Source organism: Solea solea, chromosome 17 (genome assembly GCF_958295425.1).
Source record: "Solea solea chromosome 17, fSolSol10.1, whole genome shotgun sequence".
Lineage (NCBI taxonomy): Eukaryota > Metazoa > Chordata > Actinopteri > Pleuronectiformes > Soleidae > Solea > Solea solea.
In genome coordinates, this window is record NC_081150.1 from 9,222,789 (window position 1) to 9,245,819 (window position 23,031).

Here is a 23,031-nt window from a genome sequence, read left to right on the forward strand (position 1 = left end):
ACGTGATTACAGACCAGCAGTTACTTTGGTTTCATCTTAGCAACAGTAACAGAGGATTTGCTGGATAGCAAAGGGAGGGGAGGAGTGGGAGGAGAGAGACGACAATCATCTTACATCTTAGACTAGATGTTTGCTTTTGTGGAGAGCTCACCAGTGATTAAAAGAAATATGAGTTTGTTCACCAGAGTATGGAGTCATTCTAACCCTGTCTGAAGACATGGAATGGACATCCACCTGTGGATCGTGTTTTTGTTGGTCTGTCGTGGCATCAAGTGGGACTTCAACTGTGAGAAGAAGCTGCAGAACGGTTTTCTACTGAAACAAACTCCAGTGTGTGTGTGTTAAAAAGTCAAATGGCAATGTAATTACATCAAGGAACATGGTATTTAAGTCAAAAGGTAAGAAACATTTCAAATACGCTATGTTGGATGTAAAGGAGGTGATGATTTTGGCTGTGAGTCTGTGAGCATCATATCTCACAAAGCAAAGGATGGATTTAGATAACGTTGTCTAAGGAAGCAGGTTGAAGTGCTACTTCACAATGCTACTTCACAATGTGGGAGACTGAAACCTGGCCTTGGCGCAGGTTTACGCCCTCTGGATGCTTTCTCTGATTATCTGCACTGAAGTTACTCCTGTGCATGATTTGTTTGCACCATTAAACATTTTGATCATGTAGTTAACTCCATGTGTAAACACTGAGATGGACCGCCTCACAGCTTTTCCATGGATCTGTGCGTTCTGTGCACTTCAGGATCAATAACGCAGTATTACATGAATCAAGAGGATTACCATTAATGATCCAAAATGTCCCTGAACCGGATTCCTACAACGGAGACGGATCAGTCTACGGAATGCTCTGTCGAGTATCCAGTGCAGATTACCACTGACCCGGGTCATGGAGCGGGTCGGACGCGGGAGTTGACCGTGGTGCAGTCGCGCTGCTGCAGGTGCCTGCCGCGCGCAGTGCGCCTCACCTTTACGCCCGACTCACTGGAGAGGCTTTACCAGAACTACTTCCGCCGCCAGAGACAGGATAACCTGCTGGTTTTGGCGATTTTTGCTGCTCTTTTCAACAGCTTCATCATCATCATGTGCGCGGTGGTGTACACCGACGACAAGCTGGCGATGGTGGTGGTGGCAGTCGTGGGTTTGGCCGCGGACATAGTCGTGTACGCGCTGTGCAGGTTCCAGAAGCTCCCCACATCACCTGTCTCCCGCGGAGCTGTGCCATACGTACTGTGGCTCATGATCAGCGTCCACGTCTTATGTTATATGGGACTGAACTATGAGCGTTTCTCTCATGCCAGTGACTCAGTGGGCTGGCAGGCCTTCTTTGCGTTCTCCATGTTTATGACCCTTCCACTGAACCTGGTGTCGCTCCTGCTGCTCACCGCCCTCTCCTCTGGGATACACACCCTGGTTTTAGGGGTGACCGTTGCTCAAAGGTTTGGTGCCAACCTGGAGGGCCCCATGTTGGTGAGACAGGTAAATACTGCGTCTGAAAAACGTGTCAAAAGCACATCACACACACCTGTGCCTGTTCTTGCATTATATCATCATCTTCCGAACTTTAAAATGATTTTTTATTGAGTTCAAGACACAGTGTTCAACATTTGGAAATGCATTGCCTTAAGCATTTTGGACCACAAAACATTCACACTAAATCCAGTATAACTCATTATATGATCTGTATATACAGTATAGCACTTTTTTTTAGTCTTGGTGACCCCTCAAAGCACTTTACACCAAGGTTCTCCCATTCACACATGCCAGCAACCTGGGGTACAGTGTCTTGTCAAGGGCATTGAACCAGGGAATAGAAGAACTAGGGATCAAACCCCCAACCTTCTTGGTTGGGGAAGATGACCTACTACCCAAAGCTATCCCCTGATGAAAAAAGATAAAGAAACTGCCCTTTCTGTATTTGTTTCTTTTCCGTCACATGTTTTATTCATGTGGATAAATTGCAGTTTGTTTGATTTAATACTGTACCTTTATTCTGAAAGGCCAAATCCAACCATGTTTTTGTGGCATCTTGGTTACATTTAAAAAACAACAACACCAAAAAAAAACAGTTAATCTGCGTTTTGCAATGTTTATGGGATAAATTATTAATTCAGTAGCTACAACAGTTCAGCATAAAGTTGTACACATTACTTTATTCTCATATACTTAAAACATTGGAACACGCTTGATAATTCAATAACTATTAACTATTAAAATAATAACAATTCAATAACAAATGTGAACATGCATCTTCTCTTATTCTTCATCCTTCAGCTTTTAGCCAACATCATGCTGTACCTGTGTGCAGCCGCAGTGGGTGTGATATCGTACTACATGGCGGACAGGAAGTACAGGATAGCGTTTCTGGAAGCGCGTCAGTCATTAGAGGTCAAAGTTACCCTGGAGGAGCAGAGTACCCAGCAGGTGAGTGGGACACACATTGAGGACATTGTCTTAATTTGGGTAGACTGTATGCACTGCACATATGCACAGGCACACAAATACTCCTGCAGGTAGAACACCCTGTGCTGCCCTCATTATGATGTGTTTTGCTCAGTGTTAGACTAATGGGTCGATTAGAGAGACACTTGTTTTCTCCGGCAGAGACACCGTCAGGGACCTGACACAGTTCACAGTTCAGTCATGTGACTTAAGAGTGCAACCTTCAGAAGAATAGCGGGAAAGTGTGGTTTGATGTTGTAAAGCAGTGTTTCCCAAACTTTATATCTGGGGACCCACTATTTAAAGATGTCTGTAACATTTGAATGAATAAACCAGATAAACCAGTAATTTCCAAAATATATCTGAGTAAATATGCATGTTTTATTTAATAATTCTTAAGTAAAATGCTTGAAGATTCTGCAATTTTATTTGGTGATGCATCTGTGTCTCTGGAAAAAAATATGGATTTCCATTTTTTATATATGTATATGTTATATTCATCTGCTCATTAGATAATGTAACCAGTCTGGTATAGATGAAGGCTTTCATTTTCATTATTGGGATGAAAGACTGAAGACACAGTTGGCGCTTCAATAGCATTTAAGTGGAATCAAATTGTCAATTAACCGAAAATTATACAGTTTTTCTTTCACGGCCATTTTACGCTAAATACTCTCATTCCCCAGTGGTGCTGGTATTTGAAAACTGATCTAATGCGTTATTTATTTAAGTCAAAGACAATGTAATCTATGCTGTCTCCAACCTCGATTATGCTCCTTTAATTCATACTCACTCACTTCTCTCCCGACTGTGACAATGTGAGGAAAGACGGGTGCAGACCCATGAGAGCTGTTTAGGTGGTGATATGATGGACAGACACAAAAGAAAGAGTGGAGGTAGAATTCCCAGACTGCCTTTTTACTGGGAAACGAGACAGATACGAGCAGCCAACCAGAAGACAATCTAACAGTTGACAGCATCTCCTGAGGATTCTATGCTGTGTATACACACTCGGGACAGTTTATTCTTGCTGTCATTTCCGAAACATGACACGCAGGATCTCACACTTTTCTTGACCTTGTTTCCATGTAGGAGGAACTATTGCTGTCCATCCTGCCCAAACATATCGCTGATGAGATGCTGCAGGGCATGAAGAACCAGGCCAATGAGAAAGAAGTTCAGCAGCAACAGTTCAACACCATGTACATGTACCGCCATGAAAACGTCAGGTCAGATTCACAAAATCATCTTTTTTTTTTAAATAAAACATTTAAGACGTAATGAAGAGGTTTTTGTTGAGTGTTACTTTGCAACATACGATCTCTCTTTGCAGCATCCTGTTTGCTGACATCGTGGGCTTCACACAGCTGTCCTCAGCCTGCAGTGCCCAGGAGCTGGTGAAACTGCTCAATGAACTGTTTGCCAGGTTTGATAAACTGGCAGATGTGAGTATCAGTATCTTACTTGATGTAGATAATCGTGACTTTATTGTTTTAATGGCTGAAAAATGCGTGTTTATAACTCCCACTCTTTGAGTAATAAATCAATTTAATTTAGCATTTTTGGCCTCGATTTACAGCTACATTACCAACTGAGGATTAAGATTCTTGGCGACTGCTACTACTGTATCTGTGGACTTCCTGACTTCAGAGACGACCATGCGGCCTGCTCCATAATGATGGGCCTTGCAATGGTAGAAGCCATATCGTAAGTAGTGAATTGTCTTATAGGTTAATTATGGAGCTCTGGGGAAAAAAAGGCAAGTGGATGCAAGGACAGCAATGTCAAGGGATTAAAATGGATTTTAAGTATGGACCTTTACACCATTTTACCGTTGGCTATCCTTCTTGTTCTAGTTACGTACGAGACAAAACAAAAACTGACGTAGACATGCGTGTGGGCGTCCACACGGGTACAGTGTTGGGAGGAGTGCTGGGTCAGAAGCGATGGCAGTTTGACGTTTGGTCCACAGATGTCACTGTGGCTAATAAGATGGAGTCTGGAGGGATTCCCGGGTAAGAGAGTAGAACATGCAGAACAGTCAAGTTCCTTCATGCGTTTTATTGAAATGGCACGTCTGCTGCTACACAGGAGAGTGCATATATCCCAGAGCACCAAGGACAGTCTGCACGGAGAATTTGAACTGGAAGAGGGAAATGGTGGAGAGAGGTGCGAGTACCTGTTGGAGAAAGGCATCGACACTTACTTGGTTCTAGACCCCAAACAGGAGGCAAATGTGAGTGCATTCTCAGTGCTGTTCTTTTTATGTAAAACTGTATGGAGTAATGTTTAAATATAAACACACTCCTGTTACATTCAAACCACTGTCAAATGAGTTCACATGACCACACTGCACACAGAAAACGATATTCTATGAGAAGATCTCCAGTCAATGAAGATGTATCACACACACACATATGTATTAAATGGCTAATCTTTATTAACTCAGCATCAACAGCTGATTGTCCTGCATCTCCTCCCTTAGACGCCCAGCAAACTGTCCAACAGAAATTCAAACCAGTTAATCAACACAACGGCGACCAATGGAAACGCGGCCTCACCCCAGACAACACCCACCGAGTCAAGACAAGAGGTGATCGACAATGAATGTCTTTATAACATATAACATTCATCATTAATCTGTGTTGAAAGCAAACCGGAGCTTCAAATCAGTGAGTGAAAATTTAAATGCCAAATGTAAAGATATTGCAGATGTTGTTTATAAATCACATTTAAGCCCTTGATAATTGCCCTTGATAATTGCCCTTGCCTGACCTGTTTTTCATACTCTCAGAGGAATAAGGTGATTGAGGAGCGAGCAATCAACAGACGACTGCAGCAGGAGCTACTGGACAGAGAAAGTCAACAAATGTAAGAAAATGTGGGACGTTTTAAATGAGTGAAATTAGTGATCATGGCATTGTAATGGTGTCGGCATAAAACTGTGAACCTGTGTTTCTCACAGAATGAAGGATCATCAGATCAACCCTGTAACTATGTGGTTTGTGGATGGAAAGCTAGAGGAGCATTACTCATCGGAGAAGGAGAAACGAAGTGGAGCAGCCTTCTGCTGCTGCATGGTGGTGCTCTTCTTCATCTCAGCAATGCAGGTGTTCATAGACCCAATGTGAGTTTGTCCACAAGCTGAACGGCCTTTATAATATTACTTTAATACACAAATACCTGCAAACACTGAGGTTGTCAGAAACTGAGTGAAATTTTTTTTTTCTTGTTCTAGGTTGGCTGTAAACTATATCACTTTTGTAATAGGAGAGCTACTGTTGCTAATCCTCACAGTGTGCTCCTTGGCTGCCATCTTCCCCAGGGTGAGGAACAAATTGATGTTGAATTGACGTCAACTCATAATCACACAGTATTCAGAAGATCTCTGTCATTGTACGCTCACCTTATTTGTTCAAGGTTCCTTAATTTGCATTTTCTTTATGTACTTCCATGGTTTTTAAAATTATATTTTAAAACATGGTCTAAAAATAGCCATCTATAGAACCTGTGGGGAGTGCAATTCAGTCAGTAGAAAACTGAAATGAGTCATGGTTTAAAAGTAAGCCAGGATTTATTTTTTATTTTTTTGTCGCTAAGTGCACAACACTTGATAACTTCAATCATGTTCTCACAGATGTTCTCCAAGAGGTTGGTGTCGTTCTCATTGTGGATTGATCACACGCGCTGGGCAAGAAACATATGGGCCATGGCGGCCATATTTGTTCTTACCATGACTGTGATCGCTGACATGGTAAAACATGACTAGATTCTAAAAACTGTAAATGTGTGTGTGTGTGTGTTTGTGTGTGTATCCATGTTTCAGAAATGTGCCAAAAACAGTTCTCACACGCTACGTTACAAAATAATATGCAACATTGTCATAGAAAATGGTCATTGTGACACAACTAGAAAAGCAAAATATAAATAAACAAACTAGATATGTGGCGTGCACTTTGGTTAATTAGATATTTGAATTTTAAAGGAAATGAATGCCAAAATATTGGACTCAGACCGTGCTACCACGCCGTGTGTCATCACATCACCCATCCCCAGTGTGCGTCTTTCCGTTTGTGTGGTTCTGCTTTTTTTCCACATCAAAATATCACTGCCTTTTATGTGTCTGAGTGTGTGTTCCCAGTGGGGTCCATTAGTTGTCTGTCTTGCTACATGCTGGTTCATGAGGCACGGCCCCACAGGAGCAGCGTGTTGCACACACTGCTGCCTTCAAGGTCTGACAGGAATAGAGGACACCGACATGAACATTCATTATTCTGTGTTAGAGCTGTCATGTTGAGGTGACGCTCACACTTTAAAATGTGTTCTATTTTGCCACGGTAATAGTTTTATTCTCAGCATATATACACATGTTTAGAATCGTATTACACAACATTACACTGTTTCATATATTCAATGTTCAATTAGAAATGTTTTTGTGCCAGGTTTATGTTTCAACAAATACACAAATTAACACTGCATTTGTTTTTTCCCCCATCTTGCCACAAACATGTCAGATTGTGACCTCGTCAGTAAACGGATAAATACACCACATCTGATACTTACTATTACTATTTCTCTTTCTATTTTCAATGTTTGCAGCTAAGTTGTGGCCTACCGTCCTTCCACGTCTTCAACAGCAGCTCTGGCGCCATTTTGGAGTCATTTGGTGACCAAACCTGTATAGCGAATCCAAAACACTACAGCTTCATGGCTGTGATGTCACTCATCGCCACCGCCATGTTGGTGCAAGTCAGCCAGCTGATTAAACTGGGCCTCATGGTGCTGGTGGTGACAGCAACTGGAGCTGTCAATATCTACAGCTGGCGGGACATTTATGACCTGTATGACTTTATACAGTTTGGCTCCTACAGGTGCGAAATAGATTTTTGAAAATAAATAAACAGGTATAAGGTAGTTGATAATGCCTCTGCTATGTGTTTGTGTCATGAAATGCAACATGAGATCAGTGTAATAAGTGGTTAATGTCTTTTTTGTACAGAACATTGATAGTGCCGTCTAAGTACCTGATGACCATTATGATAATCATCATGATGATTGGTTTCTACTTCTATGCCCGTCATGTGAGTAATTTGTGTCCTGCACACCTACACAGTGTCACTTTTAGTTGGCGTAAAACCTTTCTTTTGGGATGGAGATTCGGTATCTTGGAGAGTGTTTTTCGGGAGTAAGAATGACAGGAATTTTGGAGTAGTGTCAACAGCAAAGCAGATGATGTATTGGACTGTTATGGCGATCAGGAACCTGAGCTGGAAGGGAAAGCTCTCAGTTTAACACCGTATCTTCTGTCCAACCATTTACCTCTGCCCATGAGATTTGGGGGAAAAGAAAGACAGATTGCAGATACTATAGTGGATAAATGAGTTTCCTCCCCATGGGTAGCTGTGCTCAGCTCTAGAGAGAGGTTAAGGAGCTCCAATATCCAAAGGGGAGCTCAGAATAGTGTAGTCAGTTGAGGGGGTTCAGACATTTGATTCGTATGCACATTCTGTTAGACGTCTTCCAGGCACACTGAAGTGGTAGGGGTCCTCAAGGTTGACCCAGAAAATGCTTGAGAAATCATGTATGTCATCTGACCTGGGAATGCCTTTGGATACCCCAGAAGAAGCTGGTCCTACTTTTGACCTACTGCAACCATGACCTGGAAAAATAACAGATGTGGATGGATGGGTGGACACATACTCACGTGTCTTGATTAATTATTGTTGTCTTGTCTGTGTGTACAGCTGGAGCATCAGTCCAGACAGCTTTTTCTGTGGAAGATTGGCATCCATGACCAGAAGGAGAAAGTGTTTGAGATGAGACGGTGGAATGAAGCACTGGTCACTAACATGCTGCCAGAACATGTGGCCAAACACTTTCTGGGCACTAAGAAAAGAGATGAGGTACATATGAGTTACAGTATGGTTTAAATATGTGGTTGTTTCCTGTACGTCTTAGATGGAGCATGTATGTCATATGTGGGACAGTTTAAGCCAACCCACAAGACAATTAATAAATAATTAAGTCAATAACACTGAATATTTTCACGACAGCCCTTTATTGTAATAAAAGAAAACATAAAATAGTAGACTTAAATGGCTTTCAGGGTGGTCCCCGCTGGCTGTATGTTTGTTGGCTTACGGTCAGTGAGCAAAATATTACATGCCAGCACTCACATGCTTTATGCAGAGAGAGAAATGAAGGCCTTTTTTTTTCTTTTTATGAAGAAGTAAAACACAAGCCTGCCTCCTAACATAATTATTCATCTTAAAAGTCAATTAATGATCTAAAGTAACTTGAGCAACAACCTACATTTTTGCTAATTGCCTTCAAAAAAATAATGATTTCATACATGTGACACTTGCAATGCAAACTGTTGCATATTAGTGCCATCTTGTGGTGTATAGTATAATTACATGTAACTTACTGCTCATTTGTTTTTTTTTGATGTTCTCACTGCATAAGAAAGAACTAATATCTTCATTCATTACTCACAGGAGCTGTACAGCCAGTCTTATGATGAGACAGGTGTGATGTTTGCTTCCATCCCCAACTTCTCTGACTTCTACACTGAAGAAAGCATTAACAACGGAGGCCTTGAGTGCCTCAGGATTCTCAATGAGATTATCTCTGACTTTGACAGCGTGAGTGCTGCCAGTAATCCTATAGCAGTTTGCACATATTGAGATTTAACAGTGTTAATAACAATAACCGCAGAGTTTTAAAATCTCTGAGATTCACAACTCACTGTCTCCAACAGCTACTAGACAGGGAAGAGTTCCGATGCATCACTAAGATCAAGACAATAGGAAGCACTTACATGGCAGCGTCAGGACTCACACCAGAGAGCAACACAAATGGATATGGCAACCGCAAGGTGTGACACTTCTGCAGCTTCTATCTGTGCTGGCAATGTTAATAATGATTAATAATAATCATGGACAATATATGTTGTTGTTGTTGTTGTTGTACAGCCAGAGGACCAGTCAGTAGTCGAGCGCTGGCAGCACCTTTCTGATCTGGCAGACTTCGCCTTAGCTATGAAAGTCACCCTCAGCAACCTCAACAAACAATCCTTCAACAACTTTATGCTACGAATTGGTCAGTGCATCTGCCTGCCTGTCTGTCTATCCATCTGTCTGCCTGTGTGCACAATTGCATGCTTGTATGTTCATGTTTCTATGACGATGCCCTTCAGGTCTGAACAAGGGCGGCGTTCTCGCTGGGGTGATTGGAGCTCGTAAACCTCACTATGATATCTGGGGCAACACAGTCAATGTGGCCAGCAGAATGGAGTCCACAGGAGTGATGGGAAACATCCAGGTAGCACAAACACACGTGATATACAACAAACTGGAAAATCGTCATGTATGCCTTTTTTCTTATTTTATCTTTATTCTGCCCTCAGGTGGTGGAGGACTGCTATGATATCTTAAAGGAATATGGCTTCCGCTTTGTCCGAAGAGGGCCAATATTTGTCAAAGGGAAAGGGGAGCTACTAACTTTCTTTATGAAAGGCAAAGACAAACCCAAAAGCAATGACAGTCCAGTCACCACTACCCTTCCACACCAAGTCGGGGACCTTTGATGACTTTTCTCGTGTGGGGAAATGTAATTCACACAAGGACAAGTCTGGGCACAATGATCTTTTTCCCCCATTTCTCATATAAACTGTTAATTTACCTACATCTTTTTCATACATACTGTAGCAGTGTAAAGCTTATGGAAATAGAACAGTTCAACAAAATAATAATATGGCATATGAGCACAGAAACTGATTTTGTAGTTAATTATAATTCAGAAACACATGCTAATGTTTCACAAAGCTTCTGCATCAAGGATTTTATCACTTTGCACTTAATTCATAGAGTGTTATGTGAATTGCAAACTTGGAATGGACAAAACATGTCTTTCCTTTGTTGTTTTACAGAAAGCCCAGGTTTTATAAAGTAATGTAGATTGATCACTCTGTATTAAAAAATAATTGCACTATGTTTTGTGAGGAGGTCTGGTTGTAAAGTATAGTATAGAAATATTAATAACAATAATAATAATAACAACAATAATAATAATAATGATGATAAACAAATATAGAAATACAAAGTTGTGTTTTAAATCGAGGCAGCAGCCTAAAATGTAAAATGTGTTATTGCATTTTATTTTGGTGGGGAAATATTAAATGTAATTGTATTCAGTATTTATTAGCATCATACAGCATCACTCAAAGATCAAAGGATGAAATTAAATTGATTAGGTTAAAGCAGGGTCTTTGGAATGTAGGTTATGATCCAAGAGGAAATAATTTGATGGTGTTAGCGACCTGGATCTGGATTGAACATTTGTTTCTTTTTATAAAACAAATGACGTGATGGCAAAGTGAGCCTTGGCAGAGGTTTGTGTACTTTCTCTAGTTCATTCGTGAAGTGTAGCTGATATTTATAATAGTGTGCAAACTGATCTGATTATGAAAACTGTTGATGCTTTTATATTCAGTAGCTACTTGTTTATTAATTCATTAATTGATTCATTCATTTGCACACAGGGTCTGTCCTCAGTTAGTCGCCCTAAACCCCATTTCAAAAGACACAGGAACAATTAATAATTAAATACTTGCTGTTCATTTCTAACTTTTAAATAACTTACTAGATTTTTTGCAGACAATTATGTGGGGCTTACTTGTGAATGACAAGAACAAAAAAGGGGTTTCAAAAACTGTTTAAACATTCGGCTAATGTTAAATTCCGGATTTATTGTCAAATCTCTAGGGACGTTCAAATTATTTTAACGAGTGTGTTATTGTTGTCAGATAATTATTATGCTAACTAAGTACTTATGCGCCACCCAAGGATTATATTCTACCCGGAAGCTTGGTAGTGTAGGAATTTCCGGTTACGTCAGGGCGTGAGGACTCCATTAGAGCTGCAGCTGTTTTGAGAGAAACAACAACAAAAACGGGCTAACTGTCAGGGCTTCTGTAGTGACAGTCCGCTCACAGCCCGACAACGAGGCCTCAAATCTGGAAGCGTAACCTTCATTTCCCACCCAGAGCTCCGCCGGCTTCTAACCACGGCCGCTCTCGGTGAGGAAACTCTGGCCTCCGCTTCCTCCTCCTCCGACTCGGACACCGGCGGAGCGTCGCCGCCCCCGCGGAAGAAGCACCGAGCCTCGGCGGCGGAGGGAGCAGGAGAGCCCGGGGCTTCAGCAGTTGTAACAGGCCTCTCTGGAGTTGTTCTAGGACTTGCTTCGCACTCTCCACACTCTCAGGCCACCTCTGCCATCCAGTTTAACCGAAGTGTTGTCAATATCCTCAGCGGCAGCATGCAAGCAAACGGGGCAGGACAGGGACAAGAAACCTCGGAGCTTTCCTGCCTGAACAGCGCACAGAACGGGGAGTCATCCTCGGCCGGCGGATCCCATTCCAATGGGCTTCTTTCCAGCACAGACAACGGGAACATTGTCGGTACCAGTAACGGGTCTTCAACCGGGCCCGGTTCGGGGACTTCGACTGCTTCTACGACTTCGGCCTCCGAAGTCGGTTCGCTGAAAAAGAAGAAACGACTAACGCAGGCTGAGGAAGATGTCATACGATTAATAGGGCAACATCTCCATGGACTGGGACTAAAGTAAGTTTATTCAGTGTGTCAGTCGAGAGAATAGCCTCAAAAGTATGTAACATTTGCTTTGAACATATATGGTACTGTTCATATCAGCGGTGTTTGGTGTGAAACTGCGAAAATGCAGCTGGTAAAGGCGATGTGTGTGCCTGACAGACACAAACATGGGGGGATGGGGCAGTTAGTTAGCCTGTGAGCTCCGCAGTTGGTTGAAAGAAGGGGTCCATCTTGCACAATAAAGCAGTTAGCTTGATTGCTAACAGCATTAGCCTGCGCTGAGATGATACGTACAGCCCCGACTTTTAAACCCTCTCACAAACATGTAACACAGTCCATCTTTCTGCCTCAGGACTCCGTCGAGGAGTGAAAGATGACTTTAATGCGAGAGGCGCCATGTTGCGTTGATAAACGTTATACATTTAGCACAGAATCAAATGCATTACATCATCTAGTATTTATAATGATATATTGTTAATTGTTGAAATCAAGATCCATACACTGTTTCAGCGGTTGGCAAAGCATAAGATCAATGTATTAAGATTTGGAAAAACTGTATTAATTTTTTTTTTTTTCGATTATTCATTTGAGTACGCTAGCAGGATAGGATTAGTGTTTTTTGTTTTTGCGTTTCATGGGCCATTGCCGAGGTGATGTTAATGTGCGGTTTGTCAACGTCGTTTTTTGCGTCTGGTTTTCTTAGTTTTCCAGCTTTGGCATCCATGCGATGATCATGAATAGATCGGCCACACGGTTAATAATATCGAGCATGGCTATGAAGACTGGTGGTGGTTATTTTAGTATTCACTGCAGTCTCTCTGCACGTTTTTGAACTGTCATTCCGAGCAACTCTTTTATTCATCAGAGTAAGCACCATTTCATGACCAACATGATCCACTCTTAGATTAGCGTCTTTAGTGTGTCACTGTCACAGCAACGTGTCAACGATCAGTCCGTTTCAGTGACGGGCATGCATTTATTTTAAGACAGCAGCAGTCAATACCATGGGCGACAGTTGCTCCTGAGTTGAGCAGAATCGTTTGCTTTCATGGCGACTGAGGAATGCGCCTTACACCAGCTGTTAAAGATGGAAAGGCAGTGTTTGTATCTTAAATACAGCCAAGTGTGATTTTTGAAAAGATATACAATATGTCTAACCCTCTTCTTTTAAGTGGCTGTGTTACTTGCCACTGTTGGCTCGGCCTATGTGGGTGTCTGCTTTCCAGCAGAGAAAGTGTAGCTTCCATAATAAGGCATTATAAAAGCCAGCCTAACATTACTATGTTTACAAAGTGGGTGGGTTGAGGGGGGTGAAAGGCATTCCCTTCTATGAAACAGAGCCCCTACACTTCAGCTGGTTAAATGCAATCAAATGAGTATAGCAACAGCCAGCTGGATGAGAGGCTGCATACAAAGCTGCTGCGCCACTCCATTGATACCTGAGTATGATGTCATCATGCTGCTGAAGGTGTCAGCCCCCCCATTTCACTTACATTATCACACACCCCAGCAGCCCTGTTTGTGATGGTGGTGGTGTGTGTCTAGCAAAGAGGTGCTGTTTGGACAGATGCATGTGGTTCATGGTTGACAGGATCTGAGAGGGTAATTTTAACAGCAATGGAAGCCTGCTTCATGGAAGTGGACCTCCCACTGTCCACAAATAATGCTGTTGTGGCACCTTTTCATTGTCGCCATGCTGAAACTGCTGTTGCAGACATCAGTTTGTCATCCATAAAAACATGACCGTATTCCACAAGGTGAAATGTCATATTATTAAATTATTATAATTCATATTTGGTCTGGGAGTGCCAGTTCATATGATCACACTTTCAATATTATGTTGATTGAGCTCACATTCTCGGAATAAGGACTGACCTTTGATAGCTGAAATATAATTCTCAGACTTGGTTTTTAATGTATTGTGATTGTCTTTTGTTTTATAACACCTGTCTTGAGTCTTTATGTCTACCTAACTGTCTGCCCTTCTTTTCTCTGTGCCTGTGCAGTCAGACAGTGGACCTGCTGATGCAGGAGTCAGGCTGCAGACTGGAACACCCATCAGCTACCAAGTTTCGCAACCATGTCATGGAGGGGGAATGGGATAAGGTTGGTCTTGGTTTACTATGGTTACATAATAGTTTGATTAATACCTTCTCCCATGTTGTACTGCAAAATGGGCACCAAAACATGTCTATCAAACTCAACCCATATATAAGCTATCAATACATTATGATTTCTGAAAGCATCCTGTAAAAGCATAATCAGTGTACATTAAGTCGTAATCCGGTCACAGTTTATCACATCCAGACATGGCAGATCATAAGCCATGTTTTACCAGAACTTTGAATGTGACACAACAGACAATAACAGCTTCTCGTTTTTTTTCCTTGTTGGTTTGTGGCTGTTTGTCTCAACAACACATCAAGCTTTGCATGAGAATAGACTGCGGGTGTTGAAGAAACACTGGTCACAAAGGAGTGACGCTTTTCTGTCGCCCCAACCAGCTGACTGTCTTGTGTCTAGCTCCACCCGTATCATACCATTACTCTGGTCCCCCAAGGGAAGGGTACCGAAAAATGGAATGATTGGGGCTGGTTATTTTGGTACTATTCCTAATGGAAACGCAAACAAATATGTACCGTAGCAAGCTTTATCTTGCTCATATTGAAAATGAATATGACCACCTATATACACTTGATGCAATTTATGTTTTCCAGTGAACGTATGAAATCCGCTGAACTAACCTTTTTCTCTCCCTGTCTCTCCCCTCCACCAACCTCCCTTTGTTTTGGTCCAGGCTGAGAATGATCTCAATGAGCTGAGAGCGCTGATGCATTCTCCAAATGCTATTGTGGTAAGCTCCCTTTGCCCAAACCTGAACCAGGCTGTATGACAGTCCGTTTAACAAGCACAGCTTGATGTTCTAGAAACGTGTCATTTCAGTACAGAGCTGCAGGTTCTTGTTATGAAACAGTGAACACTAAAATGTTCTGGAAGATGCCTGGGAAAGTATAGTGACAGTAATAGATTTCACATCAGATTCAGAGAATGAGTGTTAGTCTGTTTGACACATAGCTGAAAAACAGTTGATGCATTTTTTCAGCAATAGAAAATTGAAACATTGATGATTCATATGTTACTGCGAGAGTAATAAATGAACAATATGTCATACCAGGCCATAGTTCTACCTTGGTTTTGAGTATGTGCTGTGTCTACTGTGAAAAATTAAAACGGCAAGAACAAAAACAATACATATAGAGACAAGTGTTTGCTGTTTAAGAGCACCAACACTTTGTCAGTGGTTCTCAGTGTAAGGAAGACAGTTACTGATGCTGACAATACCATGTCTCCAGGGCACATCTATAAATATACTCTAATAATGAGATTGTGCAGCCTCTGATACTACCACCATGTTTTGTTGACAAATTATCTTATATAAATGAATTCTCTTTTTATTTGATGTCAGTGCACAGCTTTACCCCTATAAAGTGATTTTTCTTTTCTTACTACTCCTATGTCATTCGTCTATGTCATGATGTGCCCTCTCAGACCACTGTGTTAGTGGTCTGAGAGGGCACATCACTGAGCAGGGTGGGATTGCAGCAGATTAAATTAATCGTGTCATGACTGTGGTTTTTGGGAAGGTGGGACAATTGAGACTCCATTGATGACAGATACTCAGAATTCAACAACCTACCACACCGGTGACCTTCAGGGGGCACCGTTAAACCGAGGATCCCACACAAACCAAAGAAACCAAGTTTTTTCTTGCTTTCTCTGAACGGAAAGATAGGGTTTCAGCATGTAAATGACATAATTTGTGGAGATAGTTTGCTCTCCACAACGTATGGACCTGAGAAAGGAGCAGAGAGCGCAGAGCCAGGCGTTGGCAAAAGGACCAGCACTTTGTCCCCGGGCCTGAAACTGACGCTTCACTGCTTTTTATGTCAAACCTCTTCATGCTACCCTGGGACCTAGCAAGAGCCTCTCTAGGCAGTGATGTAGCACGATGCAACCTTTCTCTAAGCTGCGAGACAAAACCCAGCACATTGATTTTTATCATAGGAACCCGAGAGGAACTGCTCCTTTTTGGGACTGAACACAAGGGACTCCTGCTTAGCTTCCCGTATGGCAAAAAGTACAAATGGTATTCGCTCATCCCATCCTTTTCCTTGGTCAAAGCAATATTTATGCAACATTGACTTTAAGGTTTGATGCCAACACTCTAATGCACCTTGTGACTTAGTGACTCAGTTGACCAAGTCTGCTTAAAGGTTTTAGACATAAAATTGGTTTCCTGCACATGTTTTGGTAAACCGAAAGTGATGACAAACTTTATTAAGGCTGGTGTTTAGATTTTCCGTAAAGGAATTGCCTCAGGAAACCTAGTAGCTGTGCACATTAAATTTAGCAAGTATTGGTTACCAGCCTTTGTTCGGGGCAAGGGGCCGACACAGTCAACAATTACATGTTCAAAGGGCTCACTAGGTATCTGCTCGGAGGGAGAAGAAAAGGAGGAGGACAACAGAGAAACTGACAATAACGTCTGTTTTTATATTTCTCTTCCTCTGCTCAGCGTATGAAGTTCCTGCTGTTGCAGCAGAAGTACCTAGAGTATCTGGAGGATGGCAAAGTCCTTGAGGCTCTGCAGGTGCTCCGGGGAGAGCTGACGCCTCTCAAGTACAACACAGATCGCATCCACGTACTCAGCGGGTATGTTTTCAAGTTCAATATCTCATCGCAATCATCAACCAAAGCAGCCTGCCTAGTGCCTACACACAGCTACTATATATACCAATGAAGCCTTACTTTTGTAAACACTGATATTGAGCCTCAACTGTTGAGATTTTATGTTTGTTGAATAGTTTCTTCCAAATTGTACATTTTTAGGTTGTTTAATAGCCAGATTTTGTAAGGTATGCTGTAGTATACCTCTATGAAATGATTTTTACACATTCAAAATCTGCTTGAAAATACTGTAATGTTCATAGGCATATTTTTTATCCTTGAAAGAGCCACCAGTGTCACACGGATGAACTCGTAGGAAGGGTGAATAGTTTTAGTATTCATGGGGCTTTAAGAAAAATTATTTTACTAATTTAGATCTGACCTTGGTGACATTAAATCAATGGCTTGAATCCATAGTTTTTCCTTATTATGAACTTGTGCAATATGCCATCAGTTTGGACTTTGATCATTGACTACAAGAGTTTGAGTAGCTATTTAGTGAGAATTGAGTACTGACATCTTAACAGTCTGTCTCTTGTTTATCATCCCATTCCAGTTTCCATATTTCATGATGTTCTGCACCATTCTGTAGTTCAGGCAGTTATTGTTGTGTAGCTATTTTTAACATAAAATGCTTATCCCATAAGTTCATGGACTTTGCTTCTGTGAAGTGTATATATTGTTTTGCTTGAAATGGGTTGTATTTGTGCAGGTACCTAATGTGTAGCCACGCTGAAGATCTAAGGGCCAAGGCAGAGTGGGAGGGCAAGGGCACTGCATCGCGCTGCAGACTGCTGGACAAATTACAAAGTAAGCTGTGTCCTTGTTTTCACTGACCCTTGTAGAGCTACACGCACAACTAATGAGTGGTGTCAATGAGTCTCATATCTTTTTTGTAGCGTACCTGCCACCTTCTGTGATGTTGCCCCCACGACGACTGCAGACCCTGCTGCGGCAAGCGGTGGAGCTACAGAGGGACCGCTGTCTGTATCATAACACCAAGCTGGACAGTAGCCTAGACTCAGTCTCTCTCCTGGTTGATCACGTCTGCAGCAGGTTGGTTTTGCAGGCTGCTCTGGTTCCTCAAGACCCTGCGGACTCGTACTGCAGCATCTTAGTTTTATTATGTTGTTACCAAACTAATGTGCTGGTCTTTGTTCCTTGTTACAGGAAGCAATTCCCCTGTTACACGCAGCAGATTCTGACAGAGCACTGTAATGAGGTGTGGTTCTGCAAATTCTCAAATGATGGCACTAAACTAGCGACAGGCTCTAAAGACACTACTGTCATAATTTGGCAAGTTGACCCGGTGAGTGTAAAATTGTCCTTATATACTAATGTTATCTTCATTGGCTTTAGATATTATCTTTCATTGTTTCAGATGCATCATAAATTAAGGTATGAACCATTACATACTGTCTATCAAGGGGAATTAACACTTGTAGCGGTTTGTCTGTTTGACATTTCACCAATGTGCAGCTTCAGCTTTGGTTGAACACTTGTAATCTTTGTACGGCTGCACATGAGAGCACAGCTCTCGTGGGTCGAGATACATTTTATCATAATCACCTTAATCCTTCTCCTTTGTGTAGGAGAGCCATCAGTTAAAGCTGCTGCGAACCCTCGAGGGTCATGCATACGGAGTTGCTTACTTAGCCTGGAGTCCAGATGACACTTACCTGATCGCTTGTGGACCTGATGACTGCTCTGAGCTCTGGCTCTGGAATGTTCAGGTAACATTGTTATGATCTGGGCTTTAAACTGTACAAGCGTCCACTTGTGATACCTCTTAGTGTTTTGATATGACAGTCCCTTTTTCTCGTTTACTTGATACAGAAGTAGAACATATACTGGCCATTTCAAAGAGTTGAGCTCTCTAATCGAAATTCAGTAAACAAGTGGAAGAGAAAAACAAACTGCAAGTGTTCAATAGATCGACTGTGTGAACTCGATGAACTCTCCTCTTCTATCCCATCGCACCCCTTCCCCTCCCCTTTCTTTTCCTACAACACAACCCTCCCCCACTCTTACCTAATGTTTCTTCTTGCTGTCTCCCTTCCCCCCTACTTTTATCTCTGCTGATTTTTTCACTGTCTCTGACAAACTCTGTGTTGACCAGACGGGGGAGCTGCGGACTAAAATGTCCCAGTCTCATGAAGACAGTCTGACCACTGTGGCGTGGAACCCCGACGGCAAACGCTTTGTCACAGGAGGGCAGAGGGGGCAGTTTTATCAGTGTGTAAGTTTGAAAACAACCTCTACCCTTTATTTTTTACTTGATAATGGCTTTAATGTGAAGTATGTTTTTCTATCGCAAGGTAATGTATGCTTTCTGTAGTGTCTTGTGTATATATATATATATGTATATGTATATGTGTGTGTGTGTGTATATATATATATGTAATGAACTATATATGTGTATATATATTTATATACATATATATTGTTAAATGTTTTCATTCCCCTGTCAAAAATAAGAAATGAGCGCAATCTGCTGTCTGTGTTGTCAGGACCTTGATGGTAACTTGTTGGACTCCTGGGAGGGCGTGAGAGTGCAGTGCCTGTGGTGCCTGGGTGATGGTAGAACAGTGCTGGCCTCTGACACCCACCAACGTATCAGGGGGTACAACTTCGAGGACCTTACCGACAGAAACATGTACGTGTCAATCTTCGTACCGCCTTTGTTGATTACATATGTACATAGAGATTTAATGTTTAAGATAATAGATAGGAGATGTGTTTTAAAATGTGTATTTTGTGCATTTACAATTGAAAAGGGGGATCAATTCAGAAAGCATGCATCAAATTTCAAAGAAAAAGAAAATCAACCTGCTTTCAATCTTGGATCCATTTGTCGCATAACATATTGTGAACTAAATGAACTGTTTCCCTTTCTACTACATTATAGCTGACTGTTTGATTTACATTTGCTTTACAGAGTTCAGGAGGACCACCCTGTCATGTCTTTTACTGTTTCAAAGAATGGAAGATTAGCTTTGTTAAATGTAGCAACTCAGGTAAGCCTTTTAACCAATTTTACCTCTTGTAATGATAGGTTTACCTGTTCTTAAATCATGGTGGCAGGATATTATATTAGCTTCAGTCACATCTTCTCTAACCTTTTTGTAGGGAGTACACCTGTGGGACCTTCAGGACCGGGTGCTGGTGAGGAAGTACCAAGGTGTAACCCAGGGCTTCTACACCATTCACTCCTGCTTTGGAGGACACAACGAAGACTTCATTGCAAGTGGCAGTGAAGGTACAGTCACAATATCAGAAGTTCTAAAACCATAATGCTGTTCAGACTAATACGCTGCAGTCTCACTTTCTGGTCATTCTTGAATTGTTCATTGTCTAAATTGTAGATAAAATAGAAAGTGTTTCCCTGTGATTCACTTGTTTGCTTTTAAGCTGTTGCATTTTTCTCTTCTCTCAAATTAAATCCCACATGTCTTTCCTTTTGTACTCAAAGACCACAAAGTGTATATCTGGCACCGGCGTGGTGAGCTTCCCATTGCTGAGCTAACAGGCCACACACGCACAGTTAACTGTGTGAGCTGGAACCCAGCCATCCCCGGGCTCATGGCTTCTGCGTCAGATGATGGCACAGTACGCGTCTGGGGTCCCGCGCCCTTCCTCGAATCGCAAGAGGTGGATGGACTCAACGGTAAAGCCCCTTTTTACCATAGTGTTTGGCTCAGAAATGATCATGGGTAGCATTGAATTAAGCTGTCAAACTGCCTTAAAGATCGGTAAAGCTGCACCATTTAAGAGATAAAATTAGTACTTTTACTGCTCAGGTTTTAACCACTAAAATTATCATGGCAGCTTAATTTACCTGACGTATTCTTTTCGTCCTCAGAGAACTGCAGTAACATGGACAGTTGATGGTCACTAATGGAGAAAATGACATCTCTCTTTGACAACAATCCAAGAATCCCACAATAAAATGAAATCGAAGCTGGCAAATAAAATCCAAACGAAGTCAAGAATAACAAACAAAAGCCACCAAGACAAAAGAGAAAACAAAAAGTGAGAAAAACTTGTCTCCAGACTGGCCTAGACTAAATGGTGGAGGTGATGATGGACACTCTGAAAATTCAAGTCCTCATCCAAAACCTGATCTTGACCCAGGGGCCTGGAAAACCAGTCAGTGCCAGTGGGATGTGGCGCCATCCTCTGGTGAGCTGTAACCGGCTGTTCTCCTCCTTCAACTGACCTTTCTCCCTATCCATCTTGCTGCATGGTCGCAAGCCGTGCCAGTTCCTCGCAGAGTTTCCCAGGAAGACCCGCCTCTACCTTGAGCTTGGAGCACATCAAGTCCCCGTGATGCCACCAGACTGACATGGCAGACGAGCCGTCTACTTATTGGACTACATCTGTCTGCCTGTACTGTCTTTCACGTTACCTGTATATGTCTCCATGGACATGGGTGGGCTGCTGTTGGGGGAGGATAATACGTATGGGGATATAGCAACACTTCTGTATGTATTTTTTTTTCCTTCCCCCATTTCTTGCTATACACTTTGCATTGGATATGTTGGACAAAGGCTGCAAATCCACCATAGAAACCCTGACCAATCAGTTGAAAGAGAACACAAAAACAAGGCTATGCTAAATGTTGGAATTTTTTATGATAGTCATAGCGTTTATTCTCATTTAAGAGGTGAATCTTAGCTTGAGTAGTGCCCGTGGAAAGCTTTAGTGTGAAGTTTCCACTTTCTGTTTCTCGACATTAGGAAAACAAATTTTTTATTCCTTAATTTAACTTCTAACAAGGACAGTCACTGTATTGTTTTCCAACTGACAGCCCCTCCTCCCTGAAACACCCTCTGTCGAGCTAGCTACGGCACAACTCCATTACATCTGCCTAAGAGGAGATGGAAAGGAGATGACCCTTCTCTTAAGACGAGCTTTTAATGTGAGAGGGTTCTGGTGTGATTGAGATTGTAGGCCGGTGACTGCTGTCCCTCCTGTGTGTGTGTGTGGGTGTGTGTGAGAGTGGCTGAGAGCAATTATGCATACACACATTAATGTGAGAGTTGACATTTGTGGGTGCGTGTTTTTGTATGTCTTAAATTCACACCAGCAGAAAATAATTCCCTCTCCCCGATGCTCCAAAACCCACAATAAAATTGTATAGAGGATTTTAAATCAATTCTAAGTTATCCAAAGCCCCATAAGGACCTCTATCTGTGGAACAAAAAAATTACTTGAGAGCCATTTTGTATAAGGAAGACTTTTTTTAATCTGGGGCTTTGATTTTTACATTTAACTTTTTTTTGTTTCTCCTTACTACATGGCATTCAAATGGCACTGTGTTATTGGTATCTTTTTTGGGGGGAAAGAGAGAAAGGAAATTAAGAAAGAGCAATTTGGTCAAAGCATGTTAAAAAAAAAAGTGTTGTGTTATTAGCAATGGGTCATTACATACGAGAAGTAAATGATTGTTAAAACTTGATGAGTAGTTTAGCACGGCCCTAGAGGGAAGAGGCACCAATAATCAGAACCAGTCTCTGAGCCCAGTGTTGGGGAATGTTGTTACAATCCTAAAACACACACAAACTGCCTTTCTGTTCATACAGTTGCACACAAAACACTTCAGTATGTATGACGCCCTTTCCTCCACCCAACTGCACTTTTGAGTGGTCTTTTTTGCTCTCTTGCACCTACTGCAGTGGCATAAATTCACGAGGTTTTCTTAGCCTCCTCGTGTCCTACCACACAGAAAAGGTTGCATTGGGTAAGATTTAAAACTGAATGGGAGATTGCTAAAGGAATGGAGCCCTCTCTATGCATCCCAATAGCAGTGACTGATTATCTTGTAGATGTCATAATACGCAACCTCTTGCAAATAAAGCATTAATAGAAGCATTGACTTGAGGGTATTGCTCTTGGAGCTTAGAGAGAATTCAGCATTAACTCCCCCATTTGCTCTCCAGCCAAGTTCTTCAGTGGTCAGTGCACCATTCAGAGCTTTCTTCCTCCCTTTTTCAGGGTATGTAATGACTATTTGCTACAGACTGATATACAGTGAAAATGTTTGAGGAAACAGTGCTTTTCTGTCTGTTTTTATTGAACTTTTTGTTACTTAAATTTTTTTTGTTCACATATATCATTTTTGGTTGACCTCTATCCCTGTATGATCATATTAAAATATAACCAGACACTTTGAGTCCTCACTTTTTTATCTTTACAATCCCTGTTTAACTTTCTTTTATACTTTTTTTTTTTGTTTGTT

The 23,031-nt window shown here is 41.7% G+C and overlaps 2 protein-coding genes across 2 annotated transcripts; both read left to right on the forward strand.

The window, feature by feature from the left end:
• The first annotated feature begins 105 nt into the window (after nt 1-105).
• Nucleotides 106-10,433, forward strand: LOC131443874 (adenylate cyclase type 3-like). The gene is made up of 20 exons (XM_058613927.1): nt 106-1,488; nt 2,284-2,433; nt 3,544-3,680; nt 3,785-3,896; nt 4,031-4,158; nt 4,308-4,466; nt 4,543-4,687; nt 4,937-5,044; nt 5,246-5,322; nt 5,417-5,578; nt 5,690-5,777; nt 6,089-6,205; nt 7,051-7,322; nt 7,451-7,532; nt 8,196-8,354; nt 8,949-9,095; nt 9,212-9,328; nt 9,426-9,552; nt 9,650-9,774; nt 9,860-10,433. Exons 1-20 carry the CDS (start codon nt 808-810, stop codon nt 10,037-10,039), a joined length of 3,273 nt encoding a protein of 1,090 aa, XP_058469910.1. The 5' UTR covers nt 106-807; the 3' UTR covers nt 10,040-10,433.
• Nucleotides 10,434-11,329: 896 nt separating this feature from the next.
• On the forward strand, nt 11,330-22,959 carry wdr26b (WD repeat domain 26b). Its single transcript, XM_058612680.1, has 14 exons — nt 11,330-12,074; nt 14,069-14,168; nt 14,860-14,916; nt 16,639-16,775; nt 17,503-17,600; nt 17,690-17,846; nt 17,961-18,099; nt 18,383-18,523; nt 18,910-19,029; nt 19,301-19,446; nt 19,729-19,807; nt 19,920-20,049; nt 20,263-20,457; nt 20,653-22,959. Exons 1-14 carry the CDS (start codon nt 11,770-11,772, stop codon nt 20,676-20,678), a joined length of 1,830 nt encoding a protein of 609 aa, XP_058468663.1. The 5' UTR covers nt 11,330-11,769; the 3' UTR covers nt 20,679-22,959.
• The last annotated feature ends 72 nt before the right edge of the window (nt 22,960-23,031 follow it).